Below are 13,338 nucleotides of genomic sequence, written 5' to 3'. Positions count from 1 at the left end.
CATCATAATAATAAATGGGCAGAAGGAGAGGGTTCAGGATGTAAATAGCTGTAGACAGCCTCAAGAGCATTCTCCAAAGCTGAAGATGCTCTCTGTCTGGGATGAAGCCGCCGCTTTATATCCTCTTCCCACTGTTCATCCTTGAATCCTTGTGCTCACTTCAGTGGGGAGGACCTTCCTAAGACAAAAGCCACAGGATGGCAGATCGCCTTCCCTTTGCGTGCACGGCACCAGGGTTGTGTTTGGAAACCCATGCCTGTGCAGAGAGAGGATGGCCTGGAGCCACACTGCCTCCAGCTATCCCAGCTGGGAGCCGAGGACCAGGGCTGTTAGGGCAGGCATCCCCCAGGGCTACAGAGGATAAACAGGTCCTTTCCAACTGTCCTCAGGGGCGATGGGACTAGAGTGAAAGCAGCCACCACAGCAGAGATTTCTTCATAATTCTAGTTCTGTTTTCTTTCAAGGCCTTTTGTAGATATCTGCAAAAGAGGACTTGAGGGAGTCAGCAGAGGCCTTTCTGGTGCTGGTAGCAGGGAGTTGTCCCTCTTTGTTCTTCATCCACTGCCCTCCTAGGCATCCAGGGTGAAGGTGAACAGCTTAGAGCCACTGAGATGAGGGTCCTGGGAAGGCCAGCACGCATCTCAGTGTGAAGGCCCCTCAGGTGGAGAGGCCTGCCTTAGGGTGAGGACGAGACCAGGGCCCTGGAAAGGCCAGGAAGCCAAGGTGAGACCAAACCAGGACACATGGGGCGAGGAGGGGCACAGACCACTCACTCCAACTGACCAATGGAGACCTGTCCCACAGGCTCAGGGATGGGCTCCCTTCTCACACAGAACCCGGTAGCTCAGCTCTGAACGCGACTGAGAGAAACTGCACCGCACCTGGCCACACAACTCCTCAGTAAGCTGGTGATACGTGGACACAGGCCTGGCCCCATGCTCCCTGAGTGCCAGCAGGTCTTACCTCATGGAACCCACTTCACTCTCCTTGGACAGGGATGAATTCTTCGTCAGTACTGTAGCCGCACAGGCACAGCGAGCTCCCTGCCACAGGGGCAGGGGAAGCCAATCCAAGTCCATTGTTGGAAAACACTTTCAATGGCCCTGTCTCTGCTCCCCCTCCCCCTCTCTCCTTTATTTCTTCCTCTCCTGGGTTCTACTGCCCACTTCAGTGGCCTGACAGGCTTCTCCCCTCTCCCCCGGGTGAGCTTATGAGACTGTCACGTGGCAACAGGCGGGGGCCCTGCGACCAAAGCTCTCATTAATCCTGACGAGGGGGGACCCACCGTACAGTGCCCACTGTGGAAGAGAAAAGGCATCCAGTGTGCTCTGCTCCTGTAACTGGACACCCTCCACAGTGGCTGGCCACCCGCAGAGAGCTACTTGAAGCTATTTGGGTCATCAATTAGATGAAATGGGGCATTATAGTCCAATGAATGGCAGACTCTGAATAGACAGAAAAACCGTTTCGCTAGAGTCCCAGAATGGACAGCACCCGGAACGAGCATCTAGGCCATCACTCAGCTGTGGCAGGGTCCCCTTTGCCTTGTCCCTGCTGGCTCATCCTTTCAGGACCTCGATTCTTCGAATGTCTGGGAACTTGCCACCCTTCCCAGAGGCTCACCCATTCCTTACTTTCCTTACGTTTAGTTTCCATCCATTCATCTCCTCTCACCACTGAGGTTGTGCAGTATAATCCCCCTTCCTCCTCTGCACTCAACTGAAAGAAGCCACAGTGTAGTAGCCACCAAAGCGGGGGCTGTGGACACAGACCTTGGGTGGGATGCCCGGCTTTGTCGTCTTCTATCAAGTGACCACAAGCAAGGGACTTCATCTCACTGGGTCCCAGGCTCTGCACTTTAAAATGTGGACAAAGTACATACCTACTTCCAGTGAAGATCATAGACAGAAAGTAGAGTGTGGATGCCAGGGGCAGGGAGGGGGAGGGGCACCCGGGGCCGAGTTTCAGTTTTGCAGGATGGAGAGAGTTCTGGAGATGGGAGGTGGTGAAGGTTGCACAACGGCACAAATGTATTCCATCCTGAAATGTACACTTAAAAATGGTTACGATGGTACATTTTATTTCAAATGTATTTTAGTACAAAATAGTAAATTTTTAAAAGGAACAAAAAACGTAGCTACTTCAAAAAGTTATGAGAATTAGAGACGACATCTGTAAAGCATGAGTGAGGGGCAGCTGTCTGCTGCGCGGGCACCCAGGCGGGGCCAGGCACAGGTTTGATCCTGAAAATGGAAGGAGAGGCAGAGATGACCCCTTCCACGGTCCAGGGAAACGCAACAGTTCTCAGACTCGAAGTGCCCACCGTTAGCACCAGGATGTAACGTCCTTGGGTTTTTCTTTCGAGCTCAACTTGGTTATATTATGAACTGAGAATTCCAATTCTGTCCCCATAACCCCCATGGTGGTGGAGCTGATACGGAGATCAACCTGTCACAGAGTGGCCCTGATGCAAACACATAAATATGCTCCATAAAATAACAAAACATTTGGAAATTCAGATCCTCGCTTGAAATTCCCTAGCGCCAGAATGAAGCAACTCCAAGCCACAGCTGAGAACCAAGATGGGAACTCAGTGCACTGTAAAGTGCTCAGAGCTCTGCCTCCACCTGCCTGGAGGAAGGAGTTGAGCCCACAGCTGTCCCCTGTCCCCTGCCTCATGCCCCACACTCCACCCAGAGCTGGGATTTGTCATTCATGAGGGAGCCAGGAGGATTGCCCCAACTGTGATCTGGGAGTTAGAAAAATCTGTCCATCTGACCGCGGACACAGCTCAGAGGCATCCCGTCCACTCTAGGCCAGGCGTGGAAAAAGCATTGGCAGAATTCTGGGCCAGTTGAAGGTATGGGCTCCAAATTCACACTGCCTATGAGCTGGGAAAAGAACATGGGAAACTGGCCCAGAGATGAGGAAACCTGGGAGCCCTGTGGATGGCCCACACCCCAGGGCAGGTGCACGTCTACATATGGAACTAGCTCACACTGAAGCCAAGTATTACACATCACGTGGGGGAACAAACTGCCCAGTGCCAGTGACTGGATGTGGCAATGAGAATAAAGCACACCCTGGAAGAATCTGGAAGATATGTCAACAAAACTGTGCTTGAAGTCTTAGGAGAGGGGATGAAAAAAGCACAGGCAAAATTAAAAAAGGAACAAGTAGGAATTCTATTAAGAAGAGATGTGGTTGTGATAATGAAAACTCAACTGATGTACCACGCAGTAAACCAGCCGTAACTAAGAGCATGTGCAAGCAGGAGGGCAGGTCTGCAGAAGCCACCAGGAACATGGGACAGGACGCGGCAGAGGGAACCGCAGGAGGGACACAGAACAGCGTGGGACATGAAAGGAGAACTTCCAACACATGCCCAGAGGAAATGTAAACTGGCTTAGACATAATTGAACCCACAGAGCTTCCTTCAGAGGGAAGGCATGCAGAGAATGGAGAAGACAAAGTATTTGAAAAAAATAAAGGCTAATATTTTTTAGATTTTTTTTTTCTTTCTTTTTTTGAGACAGAGTCTTGCTCCATTGCCCAGGCTGGAGTGCTGTGTGGTGCAATCTCAGCTCACTGCAACCTCCGCCTCCCTAGTTCAAGCAATTCTCCTGCCTCAGCCTCACAAGTAGTTGGAATTTCAGGCGCTCACCACCACGCCCAGCTAATTTTTTTTTTTTTTTTTTTTTTTTTTTTTTTTAGCAGAGACGGGGTTTTGCCATGTTTGGCCAGGCTGATCTGGAACTCCTGGCCTTAGGTGATCCACCTGCCTCGGCCTCTCAAAGCACTGGGATTATAGGCCTGAGACACCATGCCCAGCCATGTTTTAGAATTTAAGAAAGACTTAAGTCTTCATATTGAAAAGCATGTGATGTCTGAATCAGGAAAAACAGAAGCAACCTCACACTTAGACTCATCATATCTATGAAATATCAAAGATGAACTTCAGAGAAAAATAGCACATCTCTTACCATGGAATGACAATTCCAGTAATACTAGATTTCTTATCGGCAATACAGCCTGAGTATCCCTTATCCACAATGCTTGGCACTAGAACGATTTCAGATCTTGACTTTTTTTGGATTTGGAATATTTGCATTATACTTACCCACTGAGCATCCCTGGTGGCGGCGCCTGTAGTCCCAGCTACTCGGGAGGCCGAGGCAGGAGAACGGCGTGAATCCGGGAGGCGGAGCTTGCAGTGAGCCGAGATCGCGCCACTGCACTCCAGCCTGGGCGACAGAGTGAGACTCTGTCTCAAAAAAAAAAGAAAGAAAAGGAAAAAAAGAAAAGAAAAAAAAAAAGAAAATCCAAAATCCTCCAGTGAGGGTGTCTTTGAGCGTCTTTGGAGCATTTCAGATCATTGGCTTAAAGATGCTCAACCCATATTAAACACCAGCAAGTAACATTTCTTTTTTTTAATGAGAGAAAATAGCTCTCATCCTCGAATTGTATACTCAGCTAGCTTATCTTTCAAAAATGAGGGTGAAATCAAGACAGCTGCAGTCTAAGATGTTTGCCAGGCCACGCCCTCTGTGAAACAATGACCAACAGGTGGATCCAAGAAGAGGATTGGTTTCTGGGAGCACGGTGAGTGAGACAAGCACACAAGAAAAAAAGAAGTGCGTAGCATGTGGTAGGAAACCTAGAGAAGTTTTAGCTCTTAAAAATGACTAATTTAGGGAAACAAGAATGGAACTAAGATAATCAAAAAATGATGTGGAAAGTAGGAGGGAATTCTGAGTGAAGACATTCTGAGGGGGTAGTTTTTTTTTTTTTTTTTCCAGAAAATAATAGAAATTTTCACTAGCTTTAATTTTGAGTGAGAGGAAATGAATTCCAGCATATTCAAGGGAGACCCATTTTCCAAAGGGAGGGAAAAACTTTCAGCTTAGCTAGGAAAATCTAAAGGAGCTAAGTTAGGAAATCCAAGTAAACTAGACCACTTTGGGAGAGAAGCCAAACTGTCACTCATTATCAAAATTAAAATTCCATCCTTTTCATGGCTTGTATATCTTCTGTTTCACCAAGAAATATCCAAATGGTTCTGACCACTTGGATGCCATTTTAGGGAAATGTGAGTTGTTTTTATTTAGTTTAGCTAAGGAGATTGGCAATAAGAGTGCTCATACTCCCCAGTATTGTAGTGGAAAATTGGGAGATGGGTTGTGGGCTGCTTGCTAGATGCCATTTGAAGCTGGGAATCTGGCAGCGACTCACCGGGGGCCAATACCTGCCACCCAGGCATAGGCAGGTGTTGTGACCATTGAGTAGGAAAGAGAGAAACAGCTGTGACATACACCTTACCAATAATCCTGAGTGGAATCAGTGTTGAATAACAAATCACACACAAGAATTAATATATGACAAATTGTCTTAAGCCTTTTTTTTTTAGCACCACAGCTTGGGAAGAAACCCCAGAAACCAGAACCCCTGAATTGGAAAAGGCTGCTATTCCTGGTATCTTTTCATCCAGAGCAATTTGATTCAGAGCTATCTGGACAGAATATTCTGGAATGTTGAGCCTACCCATAGGGGCAAGTAAGTAGGAGGTTCACATTTAGAGGTTTTAAAAGTAGGAACATGTGTTAAAATAGAAATCAAAACTGTAACTTTCTAACAAGGAAAGAAAGAGGAAAACTAAAGAAACCTTGATAAATTCAATTTTTAAAACAGGAAATGATGATGAAAGGAACCAAATACAAAGAAAAGCAAATAGAAAACAAAATGCCACAGTGGGAAGAAATCCTCACCACCCTGCACGAAAGTCCTAGCCCATGCAGCAACATAAGAAAAAGAAATCAAAGTTTAAGTACCAGAAGAAATAAAGAAAACTGTCATTATTTTTTGGGTCATACGATTGTCTAAGTAGAAAACAAAAAGAATTTGTTTTTCAGAAAACTCACTGAATGAACCTGGAGGACGTTACACTAAGTGAAATAAGCCAGACACAGAAAGACAAATCCTGCATGACCTCGCTTACATGTGGAATCAAAGAAGTCAGACTCTGAGAAGCAGAGAATGAAGTGGTGGTTATGAGGACTGGGGGCATGGGGAGATATTGGTCAAAGAATAAAGTTTCAATTAGGATGGATACATTTAAAACAAAACCCCAAATTAAAAAGAACCAATTAATTGTATTAAATGTAGCAGTTTTGCTGGAAGCAACAAGTGGTTAGAAAATGTAATTGAAAGAGTTGCCATTTATAACAGTAACAAGAACAAAATAAAGTAGCAATACATTTAACATAAAATGTGGATATCCTTTATGCAGAAACTTACATAATTTTAAAAAAGGATAGAAAGGAGCCAGGTAGCTCACACCTATAATCCCAGCATTTTGGGAGGCCGAGGCAGGTGGAGACCAGCCTGGCCAACGTGGTGAAACCCCGTCTGTAATAAACATACAAAAAATTAGCCAGGCGTGGTGGTGGGCACTTGTAATCCAGCTACTTAGGAGGCTGAGGCAGGAGAATCACTTGAACCCAAGAGGTGGGGATTGCAGTGAGCCGAGATTGTGCCATTGCACCACAGCCTGGGCAACAAGACTGAAACTGTCTTAAAAATAAAAAAAGGATAGAAAGGAGACTTAGGTTAGTGCAAAGACCTGCAACATCTGTGTATTTGAAGACATAATATTATACATGTGTCAGTTAGTCATAGTTGCTACTGCTTTGTAAAAAAGTCACCCAAACTTAGTGACATAAAAGCAACCGATTTTTATTATGCTCACAGATTCTGGAGGTCAGAGTTTGGAAAGCCTGCAGTGGGGAAGCCCTCCTTCTATGTCTGAGTCTAGAACAGATGAGGCAGGAGGATCCACTTCCAAGATGGCTTCTTCCCTCCCAGGGCCGCTCCCTGGCCTGAGATGACTTAAAGTTTAGTTCACCTGGGAGCGTCGCCTGAGCACCTGCATGTGTTCTCATCATCTGGTTTGGGCTTCACGTGGAAGGCACTGGGTTCTAAGAGAGAGTTGCTGGATGATATTTGATTCCAAATGAGAAAGTTCTTGGTCTGTATGGTGCAAGAACTGTCTCATTATTGATATTTCATCTCTATGGTTCAAAGAAAAATCAAGCAGTCCTAGACAGCAAAAGAGAATGCCCTATTTATACCACTCCCAAGTAGGTGGTGATGAGGGAGGGATTGTTAAATTCAATTTAGGCACATGCCTGTAATCTTTGTGTTGTTGTTTTTCATTTTTTTTCCCTCCTCTTCAAGCATGAATAGATGTCTTTGAGTTGTAAACCTAGGCAGTATATTCATTTTCTTGATTTGTTCAATTACATTTAAGCCATAATTGTATATTTATTATCTGCCTTGAGAAATGGAGAATGTGCCTGGTGTGAGGCAGCAGGACAGAAAAACAACACTAGCATTTTTATAATGAGAAGTGACCCACACCATGAATGCTGATTTTAGCTATGCAGGTCTTCTGATGGCTTATTCTTGGGGACTAAGGGTACCACACAGAAATAGGCTGCCAAACATGCAGATGGAAGAAAACCTTGCCATTCCTTACCTGGAAAAAGAGACAACATGTTTAGTCAATTAAAAAAAAGTCCAGGGTTGTTGCAAAATTGTTTCTCAATGGAAGTCATTTTCTTACCCTTCCTCCATGGTGATGACAGATATGTATTTGATTTGATATGAGAAAAAGTTCTCAGAATGAGAGGAAAACTTCATATTTTTTAGAAAAAAGCAGAAAAAGAATGCAAGTGGTATAGATTAAATTCATGTTCCTCTAGTTGACCTCTGAAAATGAAATAACAGCTTTTTAAAATTGCTGATTGTATAAGCCACCTAGGACCTACACCCAATTCTCATTGGCGCAGCCAGTGTTGGCCATGTGAATGCCCAATAGCACACCAAAAGATGCTCAACATCATTAGTCATCAGGGAAATGCACATCAAAACATGACAGCCGGGTGCGGTGGCTCATGCCTGTCATCCCAGCACATTAGGAGGCTGAGGTGGGTAGATCATCTGAGTTCAGGAGTTCAAGACCAGCCTGGGCAACATGGTGAGATTCCATATCTACTAAAAATACCAAAAAAAAAAAAAAAAAAAAAAAAAAAAAAAGCCGGGTGTGGTGGCACACACCTGTAATCCGAGCTACTTGGGAGACTGAGGCACAAGAATTGCTTGAACCTGGGAGGTGGAGGTTGCAGTGAGCCGAGATCGCACTACTGCACTCCAGCCTGGGTGACAGAGCAAGACTGTCTAAAATCAATCAATCAATCAATCAATCAATCATAATGAGATATCACATCACACCCACTAGGATAGCCATAGTAATAATAAACAACCAGAAAATAACAAGTATTGGTGAGGATGTAGAGAAATTAGAATCCTCATATGCTGCTAGTAGAAATGTAAAATGGTACAGCTGCTGTGGAAAATGGTTTGGCCATTCCTCAAAGTTAAAAACAGAATTACCATACTGCCCAGCAATTCTACTTTTAGGTATATACTGAAAAGAATTGAAAATAGATGTTCAAACAAACATTTGTAAGCCAGTGTTCATAGTATCATCATTCACAATAGCCACGAGGTGGAAACCACACAAAGGCCCATCAGCAGCTGAATAAACAATGCCATCTCTCCACACAATGGCATATCATCCAGCCGTAAAAAGGAGTGCGGCACTGACACAGGCCACAATGCGGATGAACCTTGACCACATAATGCACAGCAGAAGAAGCTCAGGCACAAATGGACATGTGTCCTCTGATCCCATTTATATGTAATAGCCAGAGTTGGCAAATCCAGAGCAAGGGAAGGTGGATCCATGGTTGCCAGTGGGTGGAAGGAGACGGAAGTGGAGAGGGACTGGTTCATGGGTTCCTTTTGGGGTGATGAGAAAGTTCTGGAACTAGGTAGTGGTAATGATTGTACAACATTGTGAATGTACTTAATACCATGGAATTGTACACTTTAAAATTATTTAAAAGGTAAATTTTATGTTACCTGTATTTTACTACAATAAAAAGATGTGCTGATTAGAGAAGAGAGATGCCAATACTTCTCCGTCACTCAGCTAAGGACAGACAAATGTTATTGCACAGGTTTCTTCTGAAGATGACTGGGTTTTGTTTTTGTAGGCAGATACCTGTATTGAGTACTAAAAGATATATTAAATAGGACATTAAGTATACTAATCGTAAAGGAAACGTTTGATAAATTGAGCTATATTAAAATCAACCACTTATATGTTCAAAAATGACCAGTAAGAGTGATTTGGAAAGCCACAGAGTAGAAGAAAGTGTTTGCAATACATGAATATGATAATAGATTTGTTTTGTTTTGTTTTGTTTTTGTTTTTTTGAGACAGAGTCTCACTCTGTTGCCAGGCTGGAGTGCAATGGCATGACCTCAGCTCACTGCAGTCTCCACCTCCTGGGTTCCACAGCCTACCGAGTAGCTGGGACTACAGGCGCATGCCACCACGCCCAGCTAATTTTTGTATTTTCAGTAGAGATGGGGTTTCACCATGTTGGCCAGGATAGTCTCGATCTCTTGACTTTGTGATCCACCTGCCTCAGCCTCCCAAAGTGCTGGGATTACAGGCATGAGCCACCACACCTGGCTATGATAATAGATTTCATGCGGAATACATAAAAAATTGAAATCAGTCAACAGGAAAAAGAGCATGGAAGGAAAAATGGTGCAAAGTCTTGGCCAGACGCCTTAAGTAATATGTGCAAAGAGCCAAGAAATAGGAGGAGGTTTTTACTGATAGGCCTGTGTTCGTTCTTCTAGTCTCAGGAATGCAGTTCCCTCATCATCTCTCTGAATTTATTTATTATTTTAAACTAATTTTTAAAATTTCTGGCCGGGTTCAGTGGCTCACACCTGTAATGCCAGCACTTTGGGAGACTGAGGTAGGCAGATTGCTTGAGCCCAGGAATTTGACACCAGCCTGAGCAACATATTAAAACCCTGTTTCTACAAAAAGAAAATACAAAACATTAGCCAGGCATGGTGATGCAGGCCTGTAGTCCCAGCTACTCCAGAGTTTGAGGTGGGAGGATCACTTGGGCCTGGAGGGTTGAGGCTGCAGTGAGCCATGATCGTGCCACTGCACCACTATAGCCTGGGTGACACAGACCCTATCTCAATATATATATATATATATTTTAATTTCTGATTGACAAATCATAATTGTATACATTACGTTATATTCGTGTTTGATACATGCATACAATGTAATGTTTTGATACATGGTTTTGATACACGTGTACAATGTGATATTTTGAAATATGTCTACAATGTGGCATGATTAAATCAAGCTAACCAGCATACCCATGGCCTCATTTACACACACACTTAGATTTTCTTGAACTAGAGTGTTTCTTGAAAAGAACTTGGTCCTATGAAGTTCATGCATGCATAGAGACTCATCTTTGGAAGTGAGAAGACTGTGGCAGTCCAGGTCTGTGGGTTCACAGAGCAGGCTGATTCAAATCCTCCATTCTGGCTGTTTGGGGACAGGTTTCCAGATGTGGCTGGGGGTGCTGTTGTCAACACTTTGAGTTATTCCCTCTTCAGAAGGAGAGGCAGCAGCAATGGAGATGGGAGGAGAGCCAGAGGGTGGCGTGCAGGCTCAATCCTGCAGAGGCTCTGCAGTGCGGGCAAGGCCTGGGGCTTGGTCTTGGGCTTTGGGGATAAGCAGGCTGCTAGTCACTTCCGAGGGCCACCTGCAGAGCCACTTGGGCTGCAGGCTTCCACTGCAGGAAACCTAGTCAGGACAGAAATGGCATAAGAAGAGCCCAGGGGGTGAGGGTTTGGAAAGTGCCATTTAGTTTCTGTTCTTTGGTTATTTCTCCACTGGAATGCCATTCCCCTTTCACCTGGTGGACTCTCATCCATGCCTCAAGGCTTAGTTTGAATACTGTGCACTTTCCTCTGGGAAGCCTCTCAGAGCCCATGCAATCCGAGTCAGCTCCAACTGCCTTTATGGTCTCATAGACGTTTTGTATCTCGTCACAGCAGCTTTGTCACATCTGTAACTCACATGGGGATTTTTGGGCTGCCCCTCTTGCTTTTACTCCACTCCCATTTATAGGTTGGGCTGAGTGAAGCAGAGACTGTTCAGTTGGCCTTCAGCGGCCATTCTCTTCTTCCTTAATATCAGAAGCCTAAGTTTATTGAGAGAATCGGTATATCCTTTTTGCCCTTCCCCCTTCTTTCTTTTTTTTGTTTTTGTTTGTTTGTTTTGTTTTGTTTTTTGAGACAGTTTCACCTTTTTTTTTTTTTTTTTTTTTGCTTATTGAAAATCTGTTTATTAAGGAGTTAACATTACAGAGTTGGTTCAATACTTTATGGAACTTAAAATCCTGAGTTGTACCTCAATAATACAGACATCTACAACACAGGCATTTGTACAAAATACTATAATTACTTGTGCTTAACATAATTAAACTTCTTTTCTATAACTTCCATTTGTCAGGTAAATAAAACACTAACCTTTAAAAGTTGCTACAACTTTAGGAGTTCACAAATTCCTATTTCTCCAGTTTTTATTAGTACATATTAAGCCTTCTTTGTGGACTGGAAGCCAAACTTCCTAAACGAAAGCCTCAATCTGAACCAACACTGAGAGACAGTAATGTCAGAAGCTCTTTTGTTTTTCACGGAGAGCAAAAATACAGAATATATTTACTAATTTATTTTCCAACAAAGAGAACATACTTTGTATTTGGAGGAAAAAAATGCTTAATTGTCAGGAGTTGCTTTTGGAGAATGATCAGTAAGTTCCTTATCAATTGTCTCATAGTAATACCAGGGTCTATCTCCTCTCATACGCATCAATCTTCGTGCTTCCAGCTCCTTTAACCGTAATTCAGCCTTTTCAGCTTCAATCTGAAGGACAGCCATTGATCTTTCATAAACCTTTTCAGGACTGTCATAGAAATTACGGGCAATCCATCTCGATATGGGATGCTTATAATATTCCCAGTGTTCTGGGATATAGCCTTCTGGAATTTCTGCTAGTTCAGCTTCACCAATGAATACATTCACCAGAGTTATGATAATTACTACTGGAATCCCAGTCAATGCAAAGCAGAATCTCAATAACTTCAAAAAACGGCTGTCATAGAATCCAGAAGGTTTGATGACAAATAGTCTAATCCCATGGCCTCCACTGTGTCAAACAGGAGCAACAGCCTTCGGAAAGCCACGAGTGAGGAAGCCCCCAAATCCTAGTCGAGTGCCAAGGGGGCGGCCAGAAAGCGCTGCCACTGCAGTAACCGAAACCCGTCGCAACAAACTCATGCCCACCATGGCTACTACGAGCAACAGCAGAGTTTCACTTTTATTGCTTAGGCTGGAGTGCAATGGTGCAATCTTGGCTCACCGCTACCTCTGCCTCCTGGTTTCAAGTGATTCTCCTCACCTAGCCTCCCGAGTAGCTGGGATTACAGGCATGCACCACCACACCCGGCTAATTTTGTATTTTTAGTAGAGGAGGGGTTTCTCCATGTTGGTCAGGCTGGTCTCAAACTCCAGACCTCAAGTGATCTGCCCACCTCGGCCTCCCAAAGTGCTGGGATTATAGGTATGACCCACCACGCCCAGCCACCCTTCCCTCTTCTTTCTAGCTGCCTGGAAGGCGGATGTGATGACTGGAGCTCCAGCAGCTATGATAGATGAAGAGGTTTCCTTAAGTATGGAAGCCACTGCTTAGAGAGTGAAGCAGAAAACTTGAAGGAGCCTGGATCTTATCATGGACCTGCCATATCAGCTCTGGACTGCTTTTACATGAGAGAGGAATACACATGTCATTTAAGCTACTATTATTTTGGATAGTTCTGTTCTACATAGCCTAAGCAGAATCTTAACTGATAGACCTAGCATATCCTTGCAACTCAAAACTCCCTCCACAAACTCCAGAAGCATGGAAAACTAATGTCAATTTTATGAATATGTCTGAAAAGATGGAGAAGGATATTATATTGCAAACCACATGAATTTCTAAAATCCCTTTAAAATGTTTCTATTCTTTCTCCAAGATACTTTTCCCTAGGGCAGCTGTTTAATTCCTATGATTTCCCTCTCTGACCCTCCAAATCTCCTCTTAAGCAGAAGCAACCACTTTCTCCCCAGGATATCCTCAGAGCTTTGTTAACTTGCACACTCGAGCCAAGCAGTGTGCCGAGCAAGACAAGACCACCAGTTGCTCACCAAGTATGTCCCACAGGGTCTCAAGTTATTCGGCCACACTTTCTGTTATAAGTAATTACTTACATCTTTCTGGGTGCTTCACTTCCTTCCCCTCTACTCCATATGGTGGGGTTCTGGAGGCCCAGAACTGCTTCTTGG

The 13,338-nt window shown here is 44.2% G+C and overlaps 1 protein-coding gene and 1 long non-coding RNA gene across 2 annotated transcripts in view; both read right to left on the bottom strand.

The window, feature by feature from the left end:
* Window positions 1-434: 434 nt before the first annotated feature.
* The window catches only part of LOC104656988, a 33,885-nt gene continuing 20,981 nt past the window's right edge, over window positions 435-13,338 (bottom strand). Inside the window, exon 2 of the long non-coding RNA XR_747213.2 lies at window positions 435-2,040. This is a non-coding gene — a long non-coding RNA (uncharacterized LOC104656988). The remainder of the gene's footprint in view (window positions 2,041-13,338) is intronic.
* LOC104656987 (NADH dehydrogenase [ubiquinone] 1 beta subcomplex subunit 5, mitochondrial-like) lies at window positions 11,731-12,300 on the bottom strand. Its single transcript, XM_030925714.1, has 2 exons — window positions 12,180-12,300; window positions 11,731-12,023 (listed from the first exon to the last, which is right to left on the bottom strand). Exons 1-2 carry the CDS (start codon window positions 12,298-12,300, stop codon window positions 11,731-11,733), a joined length of 414 nt encoding a protein of 137 aa, XP_030781574.1.

The sequence above is a fragment of the Rhinopithecus roxellana genome, chromosome 21, assembly GCF_007565055.1.
Source record: "Rhinopithecus roxellana isolate Shanxi Qingling chromosome 21, ASM756505v1, whole genome shotgun sequence".
NCBI classification, from domain to species: domain Eukaryota; kingdom Metazoa; phylum Chordata; class Mammalia; order Primates; family Cercopithecidae; genus Rhinopithecus; species Rhinopithecus roxellana.
This window is presented reverse-complemented; position numbering and strand designations above follow the sequence as displayed.

Bases quoted from the DNA above. Each gene is read 5' to 3' on its own strand.
- LOC104656987 (XM_030925714.1), bottom strand. From the start codon at position 12,300: ATGGTGGGCATGAGTTTGTTGCGACGGGTTTCGGTTACTGCAGTGGCA. The intron at 12,024-12,179 runs TTGCTCCTGTTT...TGAATGTATTCA, and splicing joins TCGTGGCTTTCCGAAGGCTG to TTGGTGAAGCTGAACTAGCA.